A 19,798-nucleotide genomic window follows, 5' to 3' on the forward strand; every position below is an offset into this window, starting at 1 on the left:
ATAATTCCAGATTTCACATGCAAATCAAGGGTGCACCGAAGAGCTGATCAATGGACTCAGATCATGTTGCTTGAAGAACCCCTGCTGTCTCTGAATCTGGACAGTGGAGAGTTTGAACGCCTACCCGGGACTACTCTTTCGACACGCAAGTTCGATAAGTTGGGCCATATTCATGTCATCATTCTTCTAGTCAGTCTATCCCATGAAGTGTCTGTCTCTCTCTACGAATATTCATTTTACTCGTGTATCCGACCAAGCGTCTAAATACTACGATAAAGTTGGAAATTCGATACTTACATCATCGTATAACAATATTGTCCAGTCGCTTCATCACCCAAAGCCTCACTCAGGTGTCTGAGCTGACCACGGTGAGAACAATCTCTGTTCACAATTGGCCGAAACATTTGTCATACGGCAACGGGGATCCGAAAACGCGAGAGCCGAGCCATCCTCTCGATCAACGTTAGTAGTTCTCAACGTTAAGCGGGAATTGATTGCCGTTATTCAGGTGTTGCAGCCTATAGTGTACTAAGACCCCCCAAGGTATGATGACAGTGGTGGAGCGAAAGTGGTGATGCGGCATGAAGATCGGAGAACGGACTTAGATCTGATTTCTAATTTATTTCCGAGTCTGCAGAATCGACACTAGAAGCATAACAGTGTCATTGACTTCAAGAGAACTAACGTAACTCACTAGTTAGTAGATATCAGATATGGCATACACTGTGTGTTTAATATAAATATGAGTCTTGGCTCCCTCATCGTGGCCGACTGCCCCTATGCCTTGCAACATTACCAACAGCCATGGCCCCTATACATCGAATATTCTCATCGGCTAATAACAAGCCCTATCGAACTAAGCAACTCGAGGAAGAAAACCCCCCGTACTTAAACGAGGATGGCTACGTCGACTTTGCACCGGGCGATATTCAGAACCCACAGAATTGGTCTACTGCTCGGCGCTGGTCTGTCACATTCTCAGCTGTGTTGCTCGTACTGAATGCCACTTTTGCATCGAGTTCACCAAGTGGATGCTTTCCGTCTATCTCAGAACACTTCCACGTATCCGAGTTGGTAGCAGGTTTGACAATCACCCTGTTTTTACTGGGTTACTGTGCCGGACCGCTCATCTTCGCACCACTAAGTGAGCTCTATGGAAGAAGATGGATCTTCTACATCACCTTTACGCTATATCTCATCTTTAACTTTTTGTGTGCCTGGGCACCTAACTTTGGCGCCCTCCTTGTCGGTCGTTTCCTCACGGGAACCTTTGTCTCTGCACCCCTCAGCAATGCACCTGGCGTACTCGCAGACCTGTGGACCCCGATCGAGCGTGGCAATGCCATGGCAGGGTTCTCTGCTATGGTATGGGTCGGGCCAGCACTAGGGCCTGTCATTGCTGGGTTCCTCGAGCTGAAGAAGGACTGGCGTTGGAGTTTCTATGTGCTTCTCTGGCTTGGTGGTGCAACAGCTCTCCTCATGTTGACTATTCCCGAGACACATGCTCCCACAATTCTCCTTAAGAAGGCTCGAAGAATACGGAAGGCAAAGATTCCTGGATATGAGAATGTAAAAGCTCGTTCTGAAGAGGGTGATCGTACACTGAAGACTGTGTACCGTATCGCCTTGACCAGGCCGTGGATTATCCTTTTCGACACCATATCATTCCTCTGCGCAGTCTACATGTCTGTAGTCTACACATTATTGTATATGCTTTTCAGCATCTATCCAATCGTGTTTCAGCAGCGACGCGGCTGGAACCCCGGTGTCGGAGAGCTGCCCTTGATTGGGACTGTAATTGGCGAGTACTTTTCGTTGATACGACTTCGCTGAACTTACACTAACGTACTCTTAGGTGCATTCATTGGTGGTGGCATAGTTTTGATTGATACGAGAATCCGAAAGAAAAAGATTGAGAATGGAGACAAACAGATGGAGCCCGAAGATAGACTGCCATTGGCAATGATTGGAGGTGTTGGATTTGCCGTGACCATGTTCTGGTTTGCATGGACGGCTGAGTACAAGTAAGTCACTGAGATATCACAATCCTTGCTGTGACTCAAGTCACCACACACTCTCGAGCTTTAATTCTCTCCAACATATATGTATACATACTGATATTGGTCCCCGCAGTTCTATCCATTGGATCGTACCGACATTGGCGGGAACTTTCCTAGCTACATCTTTGATGTTGATCTTCGTGGCTTTCTTGACATATCTCGTCGACGTTTATCTTATGTACGCGGCATCTGCTATTGCAGCTAATACCATTGCTCGATCAGCGTGCGGCGCTGCTGCCCCCTTATTCACAACACAAATGTTCGATACACTGGGAGTTGGTGGTGGTGGAAGTCTGATCGGAGGAGTTGCTACAGTTCTAGCCGTTATCCCGTTTCTATTCTACAGATACGGTAGGCAGATTAGAATCAGAAGCAAATTTGCACCGACCGAGGAGAAGAGCGAAGCTAGGGAGAAGGATGAGGAACAGGCCAGCAACAATGCCACTGTACGGAGGAACAGTATTTTATCTCATTCAGATAGGGCGAGTAGCTCGGATACCACAGTGGCCGCAGCATGATACTGGAGGTCACATCAAAGAAACATGTGAGCTTTTGATCGACGTTGATGGATAATTCTTGGACAATTTATAGGCAGGCCCAGAATAATACTACGAATCCAAATTAATCTCCGACATTTAGATAACGTGATGACAGTGTGAGAGAGAAAACCCTTTTAGCTGTGTGTATGAATCTTTTTGGTACACCAAGTATCGGAATATGCATTTGCCGCCTTTTCACACGATTGTGCAGGATAAAATGCATGAAGCTACCTATGTAATCATGATGATTATGTGAGCATCCATCCCCTCTTAAGCCCGAAGCTTCTTTGTGTCGATCCTCAACCACCTGCATTGTGAACCGTCCGTCTTTCAAACTTTAACAGTCACCATGGGGCGGACAGTAATTGCATTCGACCTCTACGGTACTATTCTCTCCACCGGATCGATAGCAGGAGAGCTGGCAGAACTATACGGGCAAGATAACGCTCAGTCAATTGCCGCTCTAGCAAGGCGATATCAGCTTGAGTCAACATGGCGCGTGACCAGCATGGGTAAGTTGAGACAAGCCAAAAAAGGAAGCCATCGCTAATGATATATGAAGGCACTTATCGCACATTTAGTGACTTGACGAGATGGTCGTTTCGGCAAGCTACGAAAGAGATTGGTGTTGAGCTCACTCCGGAGCAGGAAGAGCGTATCATGGATGCATATAACGGCCTCGACACATTCCCAGATGTGGATAGAGCACTTGAAAAACTGGCAGAACATGCATCTATCGATCCATACATCTTCTCAAACGGAACCAAGGCCATGATGACATCGTCACTCGATACATGCCCAACTTTGTCAAGAGTGAGCAACATATTTCCCCATGAGAAAGTTGTCAGTATCGATCCTCTCAAAGTGTTCAAGCCGCATCCTCGTACGTATGAGTTCATGGCTGAGACAGCGGGGATGAAGTCTCAGCTTGATAGGGTATGGTTGGTAAGCTCAAACCCATTCGACATCACTGGTGCTGTATCTTTTGGATTCAAGAGTGCATGGATCGACCGTGAAGGCAAGGGCTGGACTGATACACTGGGATGTTCACTGGGGCTTCAGCCAACAGTGATAGCATCTGGCGTGGATGAAGCGGTGCAGGTAATCTTGCGTCAGTCGCAGGAACTTGAGTAGGGCGATGGTGATTTCTTATGCCGAATCATTATGACTCCCCTATTATAATTCCTATCATCCATCAATTTATACATGAGTTCTCGGATATGATGCGAGACTATTCGATCATAGATAGCTATTCTGTCAGCATTGAAGTGATGGGTTTGGTGACTGCAACTTGAGAGATCGACGAGGTAACTGCTGACTGCAGTGTTGAACTTCTTCATGGGTGTGTTCAGCCAAGTGAATTCGCAAGAAGCTAATGGTTCTGTAGTAAAAAGAAAAAAAGAAAAAAAAAGAAACCATATCCAATAGAGGAACCAATTGGGAGTATATCAAGTTTATCATCAGCTGAGAGTAGATATTGGGCTGAGATAATTTCGACTACCCGTGATAACCTTCCAACACTTGTAATTTCTTTATATACGAGAACCGAAGCGGGTGACTTGATGACTTAGGATTATCGAAAGTGCAATATCGGTTAGCCGTGGAATCTGATCAATGATATCTACAAGTACGAACCCAGATACTTTGGGACCTTTGTTTCCTCAGGGCTGAACTGCCGAAGTCTTAAGTACCGTTGCCGTGTAAACATCCAATGTCCACGGGTCTCCGCCTATCTCACCTACCTAAGTACCAAGCGTTCTAGCATTCCCATCTCGTGGATCAACCGTAGCTACCTACCTACCTAGTAGGCACCTATGCTCGCACCTAGAGCTCCGATCCTATTCGCAGCTTCTATCTCAATCCCTTACAAACAAGATTCCGTCTGGACCTACTGGGACATTCCCTTCACCAACGGCGCAGATGACAGTTGACAGCCCACTTTAGCGTGATCCTAGCTGCATATCCCCTGTAGGCCCCTGTAACCCCGGACCATGCCAGCCCGCTTGTCAGCTGGCGACCCTTAAATCTTGGAATTCCCTAAGCCGTTGCTGTGCCGATAGCTCCACTCCATGGGATTGTTTGGTGACAGCAACCTGACGACGATCATCCATCCATCTTTCTACTTCTTTAGACTGTTGCTTGGGCTCGGTGACTCTCGGCGGTGTGACTGCGATAATCAGTTTCCATTCTTCTATTCTTCCTGTCACCTTCATCAAATGTTTTCTTAAACACTCTTTTTTTAAAAAGCACCAGCCGCAATCGCATCAAGTCGATACTCTTCAGCCTTTCCATCTTTACCGTCTCCGGCATAACGTTCATTATTGTTCCCCCACGCACAGATACACGATGGAGTCTCTTCTGTCTCTCGCCTTCGACAACCTTTCCTCGTATGACGGACCAAAAGTCCGTAAGGGCCTTCGCCAGGTCGAAGGCCTTCTAGCTCAGATCTGTCTCTCTAAAGCAAACTCTCGAAACGACCGTGCACATCGAAACCGGGATACCGATGACGATGGGAGTGAAGGATCAACACCCTCTCAAAAGGATCTTTCCCAACTTTCCCGCGACCCGGCATTTCGAGAGTTTTTCAAATTGCAGGAGGGATTCGAATGGAACGTTGCGATGCGCCTTATCAGCACTCTCGATCGACTTATGGCCAAGGGAGGTGATGGCGGAAACGACCTGTTAATTCTGAGTGCCCTCGACCTCATACAAGGAGTCTTGTTGTTACACCCTCCCAGCAAGTCTCTCTTTGCCCGAGAACAGAATATGAACGTATGTATACAATGGCTAAGTCCATAAATACCACAAAACTAACACCTTGCAGCTCCTCCTTGACCTTCTCGAGCCCTTTAACTGCCCTGCGATCCAATCTGCGACTCTCCTCACACTCGTCACTGCTCTAATCGAGACCCCAATCAACACCCGTACCTTTGAGAGCCTTGACGGCCTTCTCACTGTTACCTCTCTCTTCAAGTCGCGATCCACCGCCCGTGAGGTCAAGCTGAAGCTCGTTGAGTTCCTCTACTTCTACCTCATGCCTGAGATTCCTTCGATTCCCCGAGCCGATCAGCGCGATAGTGTTCCCGCTATGCTTCAGCGAAGTCCTAGCAAACTCGCAGGTGCCTTCAATGCCGACCCACTTCGCAAGCGTTCCGGCTCTGATCCTGAAGGTGACATCTATCTCACCACGGAGGAGAAGCAGGAGCTGCTTAGCCAGCATCTGAGCAGCGTAGAGGATCTTGTCAAAGACCTCCAAAACTGCGCACCTTTTGGCGGTGTTGTCTGCTAAATGCCGGTGCAAAGACTGAAGTTGTGGTTTAGACTGTTTTCGTATTTCCAGTTACATCTCATTCAACGGCGTTGTAATGACTATTAGGTGGTGCCCTTATACTTTACTTTATGTTTTGGCGCGGAGTTCTGAGGGATAACTTCGGTGCACATAATCGTTTGCTTGTCGCACCGGGACTGCTGAATATTTGGATCATCCCTTTACATGAATGGTCTGGCTAGGCGTTTATAAGTAACAGAAACGAATAGAACGCAACGCATTTCTCCTTTGAATTATTGCTTTTGCTTCGTTGCGACATCCCCGGCTACACTCTGTGGAGGAGTGGGAACGATTGACAAGGGACGGTCTGGTGTCATGGCTGAGTCGTCACCGTACAGTTCGAACCGACCGTCTATTGTTTCAGAAAGGGGTGTCTGGTATATGCTCGGGCTTGACATGGGTGATAGAAGATCGCTGCCGTCTCTATTCGCAGAGTCGATCTCCACGGGCGCGGCGATGTCTCCAGGGGATTGTGCATGCATCGGCACAGCAGCAGTTCTTCCAGGTGAGGTGACCCGTGAGCTTGCTTGCTCAGTATATGGTCCTGCTGCTGGGTCTGGTCCAAAGTAGTCCCGAGTCAAGCCTGACCGGGCATGGCTCCCGGATATATCTGTCATGGCATCTCGAGGGGGCGCACTGCCGTCTCCTTCGCCAGATGCTGATGGCCTTGATGCAGTGCGCTGGCGTCGCTGGCGTCGCTTGCGTAGACACATCCAAGTTAGCCCACCAACAATGATACTGGCTCCCACAACGACACCAACGCCAATCCCTGCCTTTGCACCATCTGACAGGCCGCCGCCGCCGTCGTTGTCGTCGACAATCGTGACACCACTTTCTGTTGGTATAGCTTGAGCGCAATATCCCTCGCCACTGACCTGGGTGCACTCTTGGTCGTTGTCGCAACAGCCTGCACCGTCGGAGCATTTATGCTGAGAGGTTGTACAGCCTGAGGGAATGGGCGACAGGAGGTCCGTTCTCGAAGCTGGTCTCGTAGAGGCGCAATCGCCACCCGCCCGACACTCAGAGTTGTAGCCGCAGCAGTTCCCACCAAGACTACTTGGGCAAAGGTAAAGACTCGTTCTTGGACACTTGCGATCGCAGCAGCCCTCTTGCGCAGTGGCAGTTCCACTCCTTGTGACGGTGCGGGTACAGAAATAAGCATCCGAGCTACACGGCGAATCGCTGGAGCAGTTGGAGCCTATAGGACAGCATTTCGGGTCGCCTTTTCGGTTGACGTAGCAGTAAGAGTCGTTGTCGCAACAGTCATCTGCAAATCCAATCTCTAGACCTGTGGCATCAATGAGTTTGGTGTCCGAGAGCATTATAGCACCCACATGGACCTACAGTTGTGATGATCCGAACCACAATCCCCTGCGCGTTTTGCCAAAGGAAATGAGCGATCGATAAAGAATCGCGGCATCAGATCGCCAGGAGCTGCTTGGAGTGCCTCATACTGTCGTGGGTTGTGCGCAACGATAAGAGGGACAAAGACGAGACAACTGAGAAGCTTCATGATGAGAGCGGCACAAGGAAGAGTGACAGAAGATTCAACAAAGCGCAGTATTCACCGTCGCATCTCCTCTGATAACGATTTTATCTCACAGTTGAATTGATCGGAAGCCGGAAATCGATGAGCGCAGTTGAACAAAGAAAAAGAATGTGATGGGAGCCAAGACTCAAGAGAGGTAGGTCTAGCATGTAAGACTCGAATCAACTCGCTTCGGCGACGTGCGACGGAGAGTGGCAGGCCCTCCATGTTTGCGATCTGCCCTACCATATTGGATGCATGGCTATCATTGGCCTGCTGTTCACTGTACCTCAGTTTCATTCCCAATTTCTCATTCATTTCTGGAGCTGTTAAGGAAATGGTTGACCACAACGTGGCAGAGAACCGTTACAATGGGGCTGAAGGCACAAGTGCTTACATGAAATGGCCCAACGTGGTATAAAACCCGCAATGGTCAGTTCAGGCTGAGATGTTCACCGGAGAATTAAATTTGATATATTACATTACTGAGTAATTTTCCAGGCGTGCCGAGAGAATGAATCTAAATCAGGTGATGATGGACAACGCGAAAGATATACGTTCGAAGCGATATCAGCTGCGACTGTAGTTGAGTGAGATGAATAAGAAGCATGTGATTTCGAGTCTCTATAATCCCTGTATCTTAGCTGCATCCTAAATCTCACAAGGAAGATCTTTTGTAAACAGAACAGACTAATACAGATATACGAGCGAGTTTCTGCTGCGCAAGTCTGACAAAGAATCAAACCCTCGTTGTGAACGTGCGCTTACAAGGGACAAAATCCGCCATTTAACGATGATAGCGCAATTATACATTGGTTCACTACAAAGAAGAACGGCCAAGAATCCCTTGCTTAAACTACCGTATATCGGTTTCCTAGTCATGAGACAACTCATCATACCACCTGCAAGGTGAATGTAGGAATCCACTCTCTATTTCTGCGATGGTAAATACCCTACCAGTGAGGTCACTTCTGCTTTATACGATCGGTTGCTATTTGATACTGCCAGGAGAGAAACTTTGATATATTGGAGTGGCTTCCTCGACGACTAAAATGAATTCATAAGATATCTAAGTTCCCTTACAATATTGATGGAACACACGACAATCTTCATTTCTTTTCTAAATCGCAAGGATATCACTCAGACAAAGCTTATACTTAGTGAGTGAGAAATAGAGATACTAAACATTACTCGTTGAGTTGTGGGATGACAGCGAGGAGTTGGCAATATAGTTAGTATCAGTAAACGGCCATGTTACAGATAATGACCCTCAATCCAGTTAATAAGAACGCTTTCTTCCCATCAGGGAGACTATAGGAAACTCCATTGAACATTGAGAAATGCTTAAATATCTCGTCACGTTCTCTCTTCAAAGTCTCATAGCACCCCCTGCGATAATCTTGATACCTGATGGCCTTACTGACGACTTGGGTTGGAGGTAAAATTCAAGCCCCTTCAAGACTATGCCAGTAAATTAAGCTTGTATATGATTTCTTCAGTACTGACTCGCATGGACACTATACAGCACGGTGTAATATGTTCTGATTCTACTAACGGCTGGCTGGACACAGTCGACTCTGAAAGTCCCGTAAGAAGACTTACATTCAAGAACCTCATTGGCAGTGTCGCTGAAGTATTTTATAAAAAAATACTTGCCGTGATGATCTTCATCAGAGGCCGCCTCTGGTCAATTATTGAGTATCTCAGCGGATGCTCGCAAGCGACTCTGCAGTGAGCACTCAGATATTGTGATGTTGTAATGTTCCATGGCATCAACACATTTAACTGATACTATGAGCCTGATCTGCAGAAAGTTTAAACGATTTTGTTTATGAACCTGGGACATTTGGTCTTGATCCCTCTCTCATAAAGCCATTTGTAGCTGCTGATTCAAGGCCCTCGAGCTCGGGGTGCTTTCTTAACGGCGCTCCCAACTTCTACGATGTTGTCCAGACTGGTTTTGAACCTTGCCCGAGGTCATGCAAGCCGCCTCTCCCAAAAGTTCTCATACTTTTTTTTATTACCGCTAATGACAATCCGTATCATTAGTGAGAATGTATGCATTCAACTACAGCTTGCTTACCCTTGGCTCGGGATACGGCTTTGTAGAGTTTCAAAAGTTGATAGGGTGTAGTATTCGCAGGACTATTGACAGTTACGTGCTATTGCTTTTCAATGGCACGGTTCTGAGGGTAAACAGGAATTAATTCTCATTTGGATGACAAGCGTGCTAAAAAAGGGGTGGAATCCAACATAAATTCATAGTGATCATTCTAAAACAACCAAACCAAAACATCATTAAGGCGCTTAACTCCTGAGCAAGTCATGCATATCCGCGTCTATGCTCTCTCTGACAGACTAGCTGACGACCTCGGAATTGTTCTGAATCCACTGTTTGGTGTTGCATGGAATGTCCCGTTGATGCTTACAGCATCTTGAGACGATAGTGAAGAAAGAGGCAGAGGCTCTTGGCTGGGTTCAGGGGTTGTCAAGACATCAGCATGGCTCAAACTAATGGTGGTCGTGGTTGTGGTCAGAATGGCTGTAGTCTCTAACGCGAGAGGAGTTCCTTTAACAGTTTCTATCAAATGATTAGTGGAGTTCTCCAATCCGACCTAATTATGAATGCCCGAACCTGGTGTGCTTCCCTCATTGACACTCCCTTCCAAAGCAAGCTTTCCATCCTTGTTGAACGCTGCATTCGTGTCTGCGTCTTCGTCTTCTTTGAAAACATGGCCGGGGGCATTCAATGATGCAGTGGGTTGATTTGCATTAACAAACTCTGTGCGTACAGTAGTTACGAGGATGGTTGAAGACCTTGTAAGGACAGATGTGAACACGAGAGTTCTGAGGCTTAACGCTGTTGGCCCAGGTCTAGAAACAGAAGACGGATTTAGGAGTAGGGTTGGTGCTGCGAGCTGCTGAGAGTCTCCAGCCTTGATGTCTGGGGTGAAGGTGGCTTCTGTCTCTAACGCTGGGGCCGCTCCCTCGGCCTTTGCAGTTGCGGGAGAGTCTTCTGTTATCTGTGTCCCGGCTTCCGCTGCAGAGGCTTTGGAAGGATCTGCCTCTGGAGTAGGTACGAGGACGACAGTTATCGTGGTATCTTGTGCTGGCTCGCTCGCGGATTCGATCCTACTACCTGGTGTGCAGTTAGGTTTTCGACGTATGAGGGGCAGATCACTTACTTCTTCAACACACTCATCATCTTTGGCACCGGATGGTCTCTGAGTTTCCTTCGTTGCTGAAGTACTAGTCTGCCCGCCAGAGCTGACATTGGTCGTGACCGTCTGGGCAATGGCATCGGGATTCTCGACAAATGCAACCCCGGGCGTAGTACTAGTGGCCCCAGTAACCTCCTTGACAGATGAGATACTAGGATCTTTGGCCTTGCCATTCTCTGTCGGTTTGACATCTTGTGCTGTGCTAGGTTGTCTTCCCGTCGAAGCCTGAAGCTCCCCAGTCGGTTGAGCAACAGTATTCTTGGGACTACCGCCTGATTCCACGACGTTCCCCTTTCCAGAAGCACTTGCAACCTTAGGAAGGGTCACGACAGCGCTGTTGCCAGGCAGTTTTTCAGCCTCAGGCTCGCTAGACGGATCAGTAGATTCGCCCTTTGCTGCCTGGTTGGGATTTGCAGCAGGCTGCGTCAGGTCAGTCTTTGCTTGCCTGTCGGTATCTATCTGCGATGCATCTAGTTGAGCTGAAGCGCCTGGAACCTGAGGCTCGACAATCGTGGCTGCGTTAGCCTGTGACGGCAACGGGGATCGTAGAGATGGGTCCGAAACTACAGGAGCTTCTGATGGACCCGAAGCAACTCCCGGTTGGGGAACACCAGCTTTGCCAGAGGGAGCAGGCTCTTCAGACTGTTCGCTACCAGTAGACTCATTAGAAGAACCTGCAGGTAATTGATCAGATTGGCCAGACTGGCCCCCCGACGAAGCGCCTGCCCCCAGAGTAGGCTGTTTGTCCGTCGCACCAGCTGGCATCATGTTGTTCACCTGCTCATGGAGTTTGTTGATCTGATCCAAAAGTTCCTGGAGGGCTTCCTCGGTAACCTCGACCATATCGCCCTGGTCTTCAACCAATCGCTTCACAAGGCCGAGAGTGTGGTGAAGTCCATGACCATGGTGTGATTCCCCAGGAAGCTCCTTGAAAGGTACCACCTTGAAAGATCGAGCCACTGGTTCACTGAAGACTACGCCTGGCAGTTTGAATGAAGCTTTGAGACGAGGGAGTAGGGCCGCATGGGTGAATGGGGTGGTAAGGAAGAGGTATGGTAGAAGGCAGAGAAGAATGTATAATCGAATCATTGTGTCGACTTGGTGGTGGAAAAGAACCGAATAAACAATGCGTGATGCTCTCCAGTCCATTGCTGGCTGACAGGTTGCCATGATATATCTTTTGTGACGGTCCTCGGGTTGTAGGGGAGCAACACATTCCACCTACTATCGTGATAGCAACGCTTGCCATGGTGTCTCAGTCTCGGGTGGGCATACAATGGCTGGATCAACACTTGTTGTTTCACCGCGGGCCAAGGAAGTTCTTCATTCCTGTGGTGAGTGGTCAATTTAGGTAGTATCACGCTTAGTTTTCATTGTAGACACCTCGAATGAATCATATGGATAGCTATGTAGCATGGTGATACGCCGAAGCAGGTATTCTTGATATTGTTGCCGAGTGCAGCCCGTCTGTCATGCTGATCGCTGCGGGGAATCGAGGCGATGCGCAGCGGAATCCTTTCTGGTGCATCATATGGATGACGGAAGTCAGAATTGGACACAAGATTTGTTTGGCGGAGTCGTGACGACGCTTGGGTCTTGGTCAGGTAATTTCTCGGTCGGGATTCTTCGACTAGGTAAGTTACCCAGGCACCAAACCACTAATGGATCTCGGTTGCACCGGGAGTTTGTTACAATCACAGGTGATAACTGCAACTACGCGATGTGGCATTTGCGGGACAAAGTTTGGACAGAGAAACCGAAAGCTTCAAAGGTAAATAAACACCTGTTGATCGATCGAAAATTTACTGTTATTCGCGTCTGCAAGGATCCTGAGGTCTTCGATGATTAAATGCACAAAGCAAAATTTCCAGGGACTTGACTGCTGGGAATCAGACCTGAATTCGCAGGTGACAGGCTAGAGAAATCCGAGTGGCAGTTGAAAAGCAATGGATGCCAAGGTATTCTGGAGGTGTATTGAATCGTACAGTTCCGCCACCCTGATTATTGCAGGGGCTTGCTGAGTGATATTGAGAGGACCCCATTTCTTGCTGGTTTTCCACCGTCATCGCGGGCTAAGGGAGGGCTATCACGAAAATGTGACTGATTGAGGGGGATAAAAAGGGTCGGATGGAAGTTGCAGTGTTCTACGAGTTGGTTGAGGTGAGTTTTGTTGATTTCATCGATATTTCAATCTATGTGAATATTGATCAGGGTCATAGTGACCATTACAGAGCATCGCAACATGAAGCCGTGAAAAGTTTTGTGTATATTTAGCGATCAAATGGCTATTGGCAAGGTGAGGCAATGAAATCCGTGCCTCTCTGGCGGTTAAAATACGTGGTGACCATCGCTGATGGATTACAGGGACAACTCGGGGGCTGAAGGCGATGAAGTGACCGTGGGAGCTCGATTGAAACGAGCTTTTGGTCGCTGAGTTCGCTCAGTCGCCTAGGAGGAGTGGAATAACAATAGAAGTCGAGGCGCTGCTTTGAGAGAGATTAAGGACATACCGGGGCCTTGATTGGCTGGAAAGTAGCGGTACCCCTGTCATGCGGTAGAAGTGGCACTAAGCCCCATCTGGTAACAGAGGAGACGGGCTGGAACCTGGGCCTGAAATCCCCAAGTTTGTTCGTCTGCCAATGCCACTGCCACTTGCTCTCGCTCCTGCTGCTCTGAGTGTGAAGAAACGCGGGAAATCAAACCAACCCAACCCATCCCAACCGATTTTTCCTCTCCTTGTGCGCCGCCTTCGGCCCCAGCACCAGAATCAAAAATGACAACAATACCAAGACCCCAACCGTACAAGACAAGGCTTTTGCCCTCTGTTCCATTACTTTCATTTCCATCCACTTTTCACCACCGCAAACCCATCATCACCACCCTGAAATCAATCCTGACCCGGCACCAGCCAGCCAGGCTGAATGAATGACAAACCGACCTGCAACTTACGTCTGTGATCGCAACTCAGCTCTTCCTAATAAATCTCCCACTACTCCTACTACTAAGACTCGCTCCACGCAAGCCCCAAAAGCCCACCACCCCTGACCACGTCTTGTCCACCACGGGATCACCACCGGGTCTTTGGTTATTTGCCGCCTCTCCCGTCACCAGTCCTTTCTCAAATCCTGCTCCTTTCCCTAACCTTCTTCCACTATCCTTCGCCGCTTGCAAATATCATCAATCATCACCACACATCACCTTTTCATCAGACAACCCTTCCTAGACTACACCATCACCATCAGCTCTTTGTGACATCGACCTCTCTCAGCACCATGGCTCCTCAAGTCAAGTCCGCCGACGCGCGACGCAAGTCCAGCACCAAGGCCAGCTTGATTGTTACTCGCAAGGTGTCGCCCGACAAGCTGCGTGCTCTGCTCGCGCCCGACTCTATCAAGGAAGAATCTCCCTCCAAGGACTTCAAAGCCAACGCCGACTCATCTACCGATACCGTGTCCGCTTCTGGCTCGCAACCACCAGCCAGCAATACGAATGGCGACAATGCTTCAGACTCCAACGCCGCCACTCCTGTTCCTGACGCAACTCCCGCCGACGGGACACCGGCCCCGTCAGCCATGGGACCGCCTACCGATGGAGCGAAGAAGAAGGGCGTCAAGCGATCTGCCGCTGGCGCCAACGGTACAATAGATGGTGTCCCCAAGCCTCGAGGAAAGCCTGGCCCCAAGAAGAAGCCCCGTCTGTAAGTTTTAGCCCCCACACATATTTGAACACTGGACTGACCACTACTCCCAGGGAGGACGGAACGATCGATCACTCAGGTTCTAAGCCTGCCGGAGGTCACAAGCTTGGGCCCAAAGCGAATCAAGGAGCTATCAACGCCGGACTTCGCGCTCTAGATCGCTCAGGCAAGCCCTGTCGCCGATGGGCCAAGGGAGGGTTCCAACTCAAGAGCTTCACTGGTGTGGCATGGGAGATCCCTCGCTGGGTGGCACCTCAAAAGAAGGCTCCCGAATCCAGCGCTGAGGACTCTACTGCTGCATCAGCCGAGGGCAGCAGTAAGGAGAATAAAGAAAACGGCCACGAGAGCAACAGTGCTAGCAATAGCAATACTGCTAATGACGTGGAGATGCAAAGTGTGCCCAGCAACCACGCCTCGTCGCCGGCACCTCTTGCTATTGCCGCTGCTTCATAAAAACCCACGCTACGATGCTACCTATTTTCCTTTTCATTTTACTCTGATACCAGAGAATGTTTTACAGCGCGAGATACTACGGGCGTTCTAGGTTGGCAGACGACTCATTCTTAGCCTGTCAGTGAGACTAAGATGCTCTCAGACAGAGCATGACCGTTCACTTATTCGAAATCTTTTATGTTTTTTTTCCACCAAAAAAGCGACGCTGGTGTCGCTGGGCGTTACGGAACAGCGAGGATGGAACGCTGCGGAAAAGGATTAGCATTAAACCGTACCAGGGCTGGCGGAGCATATATTTGATGTATAATTACTGTTACGATGGGGCAATATTAGATACCTATACTCTGGTAATTCTCTGAATTGAGCAATCAAATATGTGTTCTCTAAGAATAAATCCCATCTATGCTGTCTGTCATTCTGCCATACATGCGCCCGTAACTTGAAAGACGGGCGCTAATCCGTTGTTTGCTACGAATATTGTCTTGTCGCAGCCTACCTAAGTACTAACGTTAAATGCCAATAATTTCAGTCGCTAATGGCTCACCCCTTGAGATTACGCGCCACGTAGGTCTAAAAGAAGTTGACGCAGCGCAGATGCCATCTCGCGACAAACCCAAGTAGACGTCGTAGAAAGCTCTTCACGTCAAAAATGATTCCCCAAACGTTCTCATCAGGTAATATAGATCATCGCAATGTTAGAGCCACAGTCACATGTCTTCAGTTTATCGCCTGTTCCGACGAGGAATGATCTCGAACATGAGGGAATTCTCAAATCCAGCGGTCGGGGAAGAGTTTTCGGGGGTTGAGATGGCCCAATGGCCAGACTGTGGATACATTTTGGTTCGTCTATCTCATCGGGGTCATGTCTTGATGTTGTGGTGTGGTCGCAGGGAGCTCGCAAAGCTTAGTCATCGGCACCAGAGCCGTCCCGTGACTTTCATGCCCGTTTGCCAACAGTAGACATGGAAGTGTAACTGTATTGCCCTGAATCTTAATTGATATTTGACTTATTTTTCTTTGTGGTTTGCGGTCCATCCGGGGATCTCGCTTTTAGGATAAAAATGGTGGCTTATGAAATGATGCCTGGAGGGGCTTGAGCGAACAGGTTTGAAACCGAAACCCAAACCAACCTGGAATATCCATATCGAGATGGAGATGCTCATTGGAGGTATCGGAATAAGTCAGCAAATAACCTCGCCAACTTATTAGCGAGGAAAACCTCGAACTTGTTTCTGCATGCACCAGGGCAGGGTTGGTGTAGCTATTGCTACCGTACTTTGATCACTCAAATGTTTCTTTTCAGAACACGGAAAGGCACTGAAAGAAAGAGGGTGTTATCGCCCATTATTACGCCTCAGCTTTTGGCTACCTATGTTGGGGCGATTCCCATTTGCATGGGGACCTGATGCAATGCAGCCCGGGCAGGTTAGAAAGGGTCCGGCCCGGCAGCGGGGAAGCTGGGCCTCCACTGTTAAGTTGATGCAGCTGTTTGCTAGGTGAAAGCTTAACAGACAAGGTCAAGTCAGGTTAGGTCAGGTCAGGCCAGGCAGGAGGTACTAAAGACTAAATCCGCTGGGGGAGAAGAGTGACCCTCGTGATAGATAGCGCAAGTTGGTAGCCATGATAAGTGATGTGATTCGTACAGTAACTGTCGGCGTTTCTCGTCAAGCCAGACTCGATTCATGTTGAGTGCTAACATTAACAATGGCTAATTGACGAGTTATTCTTACTTCAAATACATTCGTATCCTACTTTCATTCCTCTTCTTTTAACCTGCGTCTCTATAACTGCTAACTAACATACGAGTTAGCGAGTGGTAACGGTGACGCGCTGTTGTTCTGACGGGAACCACCTCCACCTCTACCCGCCCCGTCCATCGCCATCACCATCTCCATCTCCATCTCCATCCACTCGTCTTCTCCTACAACTACCCACTGCTATAGTACACAAGTCAACTTGCTCTCCCAACTGCAAGATCACTTGAGTCTATTGCTCTTATTTATTTATTTATTTATTTATTTATTTATTTATTTCGCTTCTGCTCCGCTTTGTCAGCCTCGCCGGTAATTTGTCGATACATCCGAGAAGCTCGTGCTACCACCTCCCAGACGACTGTTACGACTGTTTCCGACTACGCTATAGCTCGCACCCCCACTGCAAGCCTGTGCTGGAACCCATCCTAGGGCTTCACCTGGCAGTTAACTCACCTGCCCTTGCTGTCGGGTGTCTTACTACCAAGGTACCTGAGGTGATAGCCGGGCTGTTTCGTTTCTGCTTGTCGTGGACATGGCAAGTCCCCTTCACCAAGCTTCTCGCTCGTCTGCTCGTCCCGAACCAGCTTCGCCATCCACTCGCCACGCTCATTTCTTTCCTCCGCATAACTCATCCATCGCCAATACTCCCACCTTTTATACACATCCTGCCCGTACTTCGATATTCAGTGCATCCGGCGAGCTCAACTTTCTGGGCCCCGAACCGACGAATACTGTCATGGAAACTGTTGGGATGGAGACGAACGCTCGGAGAACTGGTCTACCGTCCTTCTCGCGAGCCTTTAACATGCTTGTGGAATCCGGGGCAGTTGATAACAATTCCAAGAACGAGAATGAGACGTTCTTTGTCCCATCTTATCTCGAGAACTCGACATACGTCCAGAAGCTCCGAGAGGCACACCAAGCTAAAGTTCAGTCCCGCCGCGACTCGACTCCAGCAAATGGCTTATCCCAGCACTCCGCTACGTTCAATCAGCATCCCTTGCCCCCGGGTTCGCATCGAGGCATGTCGCATACTGTTATAGAGCGCCCCCCGGCCTTTGAGGAGGATGATGACCTAGCACCTTTGCCAACAAAATGGAACAAGGATGATCAGTGGGGAGGTATTGAGATCCAGGCTGACGGCTGGACTGTGAAGTACATTGGACCTAAAAATCAGCACGACCAAGACCACATGGCTTGTGCAGTCCGCGCCGACCACTACATGCCCCCCCAGTGCGGAATTTATTACTTCGAGGTGCAAATAGCAACAGCTAAACGCGACGATGCGACTATAGGAATTGGGTTTGCAACCAAGAACGTCAGTCTGTCGCGGCCTATTGGCTGGGAACCCGAGGCCTGGGGCTATCACGGCGACGACGGGCGATGTTTCACAGGATCAAATATAGGAAGACACTACGGCCCTGGATACAACGCATATGATGTGATCGGATGTGGCGTGAATTTCAGGGAGAACACCGCCTTCTTCACCAAAAATGGAGTTAAGCTGAGTATGTGTATGCACACCAACACCCCGGAGAAGTAAGAAAACTCGGGACCTGTATCCTAGGGAATGAAAGACCGGCCCAAAGGCCTCTCAAGCCCATCCTAAATCTGTATGGGTTAGGATTGCCATCATCCTAAGTGATGAACATCTACGTCTGCACTGGACTTACTCAAATCTCTCGTCACCCAGGATACAGGTCCTCAGTTTTCTTGCTCCCTGAGGCAGCTCTTCTTGCGTCCCTCGCTAACAAGCAATAGTCACGGCATTCAACGATGTCAACAGAGGTAGGCTATACCCAGCGATTAGCCTCAAAAAGCCCGGCGAGTCTATCCGAGTCAATTTTGGACAAACCCCTTTTGTGTATAACATCGACGATATGATGCGGGTAGGCCTGTGCAACACCCCACATACAACACGATGCATAATTAATGCCCTTCTAGGAAGAACGTGACAGAGTACAGAAAGATATCCAAGCTACAGACACATCAAGTCTCGTCCCAAACATGAGCGAAACCGATGTAATCCAGGCACTTGTTCTCCAGTTCCTCCAACATGATGGCTACGTGGGTACAGCTCGGGCTTTTGCAGAAGACATGAAGAAGCAAAAAGAAGCTCTAAGTCTTGATCCCGGAGTCAAGGTCGACGGTGTTAGTATTAGAGATGATGAAGACGCAAATAATCGCCAACGTAAGATCACACTTTCTTGTTGCCTTGTCCTACTTCTGACCACGACACAGGGATTCGGCGTGCAATCCTCGAAGGGGATATTGACAGGGCGCTCAAGTACACGAATGCATACTATCCCCACGTTCTAAAGGATAACGAACAGGTTTATTTTAGATTGCAATGTCGCAAGTTTATCGAGTTGGTGCGAAAGGCGGCCCAGCTCAACATGCGCAATGAGACCAAGGGTAATGGGCATGTTAACAACCCCGCCCCTCAGACCATGGATCTCGATCTTAATGGGAGCGAAAATACTTCAAGAGATACCGATGGTGGTGAGAATAAGACAGTGGTTGCAGAGCTTGAGCGCAATATGCTGGAGTACGGACGGACACTCCAGGAACAATACGTCAATGACCCACGGGTAGAAGTTAGCAAGGCACTTACTGAGATTTGGGCATTGTTGGCATATGAAAACCCACTCAAGGTGCCTCAAGTCAGCCACCTCTTGGATAGGAACGGTAGGGTTACTGTTGCAGAGGAACTAAACTCGGCCATTCTACGTAAGTCGAACAAAGGAACATATCAGTAGTTGACAACGCTAACGAACAAGCAGTATCTCTCGGCAAATCGTCTCGAGCAGCATTAGAGAAAGTATATGCTCAGACCAGCGTGCTCCTTGAAGACCTTCGCCAAGACGGTGGCGAGGGGGCATTTGCTTCAGTAAATGATGTCTTGAAGGGAATTCCACAACCCCCACAACACTGATTCCAGCCTCGCCGACATGCCTTCTTTTGCCTCATTATCGGCTTACATTCTTGGGGTTTTGTGGTCATCGGCGTTCTACAGGGTAATGCTATGAGTATGGAGTTTCTCTTGCTTTCTGTTTCTGCTTACTTCTTACCACATGAGCCTGTAAGATACTGTGCTCATATGAGAGTGGCACTTTGTCGATACAACGCATTTCGAATGGAGGTTCTGTGTTCCTGATAAACTCTTATAGACGGGTGAAGAGCTTGAGGATGGCTTCATGGATAATAGGTCAACAACT

General features: G+C 48.7%; 8 protein-coding genes across 8 annotated transcripts; 6 read left to right on the forward strand and 2 right to left on the reverse strand.

Annotated features, from left to right (window-relative positions):
• Positions 1 to 804: 804 nt before the first annotated feature.
• Positions 805 to 2,578, forward strand: J7337_005733 (uncharacterized protein; the record flags this gene model as incomplete). Its single annotated transcript, XM_044823407.1, has 3 exons — positions 805 to 1,765; positions 1,856 to 2,024; positions 2,134 to 2,578. The coding sequence occupies 3 exons, from the start codon at positions 805 to 807 to the stop codon at positions 2,576 to 2,578; spliced, it is 1,575 nt and encodes a 524-aa protein (XP_044681898.1).
• Positions 2,579 to 2,948: 370 nt separating this feature from the next.
• Positions 2,949 to 3,733, forward strand: J7337_005734 (uncharacterized protein; the record flags this gene model as incomplete). Its single annotated transcript, XM_044823408.1, has 2 exons — positions 2,949 to 3,111; positions 3,162 to 3,733. The coding sequence occupies 2 exons, from the start codon at positions 2,949 to 2,951 to the stop codon at positions 3,731 to 3,733; spliced, it is 735 nt and encodes a 244-aa protein (XP_044681899.1).
• Positions 3,734 to 4,945: 1,212 nt separating this feature from the next.
• Positions 4,946 to 5,888, forward strand: J7337_005735 (uncharacterized protein; the record flags this gene model as incomplete). Its single annotated transcript, XM_044823409.1, has 2 exons — positions 4,946 to 5,371; positions 5,424 to 5,888. 2 exons carry the CDS (start codon positions 4,946 to 4,948, stop codon positions 5,886 to 5,888), a joined length of 891 nt encoding a protein of 296 aa, XP_044681900.1.
• A 272-nt stretch (positions 5,889 to 6,160) lies between these two features.
• On the reverse strand, positions 6,161 to 7,440 carry J7337_005736 (uncharacterized protein; the record flags this gene model as incomplete). Its single annotated transcript, XM_044823410.1, has 2 exons — positions 6,161 to 6,834; positions 7,272 to 7,440. The coding sequence occupies 2 exons, from the start codon at positions 7,438 to 7,440 to the stop codon at positions 6,161 to 6,163; spliced, it is 843 nt and encodes a 280-aa protein (XP_044681901.1).
• Positions 7,441 to 10,070: 2,630 nt separating this feature from the next.
• J7337_005737 (uncharacterized protein) lies at positions 10,071 to 11,765 on the reverse strand (the record flags this gene model as incomplete). Its single annotated transcript, XM_044823411.1, has 1 exon — positions 10,071 to 11,765. The coding sequence occupies one exon, from the start codon at positions 11,763 to 11,765 to the stop codon at positions 10,071 to 10,073; it is 1,695 nt and encodes a 564-aa protein (XP_044681902.1).
• A 2,183-nt stretch (positions 11,766 to 13,948) lies between these two features.
• J7337_005738 (uncharacterized protein) lies at positions 13,949 to 14,826 on the forward strand (the record flags this gene model as incomplete). Its single annotated transcript, XM_044823412.1, has 2 exons — positions 13,949 to 14,373; positions 14,427 to 14,826. The coding sequence occupies 2 exons, from the start codon at positions 13,949 to 13,951 to the stop codon at positions 14,824 to 14,826; spliced, it is 825 nt and encodes a 274-aa protein (XP_044681903.1).
• Positions 14,827 to 17,112: 2,286 nt separating this feature from the next.
• On the forward strand, positions 17,113 to 18,123 carry J7337_005739 (uncharacterized protein; the record flags this gene model as incomplete). Its single annotated transcript, XM_044823413.1, has 1 exon — positions 17,113 to 18,123. The coding sequence occupies one exon, from the start codon at positions 17,113 to 17,115 to the stop codon at positions 18,121 to 18,123; it is 1,011 nt and encodes a 336-aa protein (XP_044681904.1).
• A 464-nt stretch (positions 18,124 to 18,587) lies between these two features.
• J7337_005740 (uncharacterized protein) lies at positions 18,588 to 19,515 on the forward strand (the record flags this gene model as incomplete). The annotated part of the gene is made up of 3 exons (XM_044823414.1): positions 18,588 to 18,771; positions 18,822 to 19,310; positions 19,364 to 19,515. The coding sequence occupies 3 exons, from the start codon at positions 18,588 to 18,590 to the stop codon at positions 19,513 to 19,515; spliced, it is 825 nt and encodes a 274-aa protein (XP_044681905.1).
• Between the last annotated feature and the right edge of the window lie 283 nt (positions 19,516 to 19,798).

The sequence above is a fragment of the Fusarium musae genome, chromosome 4 (assembly GCF_019915245.1).
Source record: "Fusarium musae strain F31 chromosome 4, whole genome shotgun sequence".
Lineage (NCBI taxonomy): Eukaryota > Fungi > Ascomycota > Sordariomycetes > Hypocreales > Nectriaceae > Fusarium > Fusarium musae.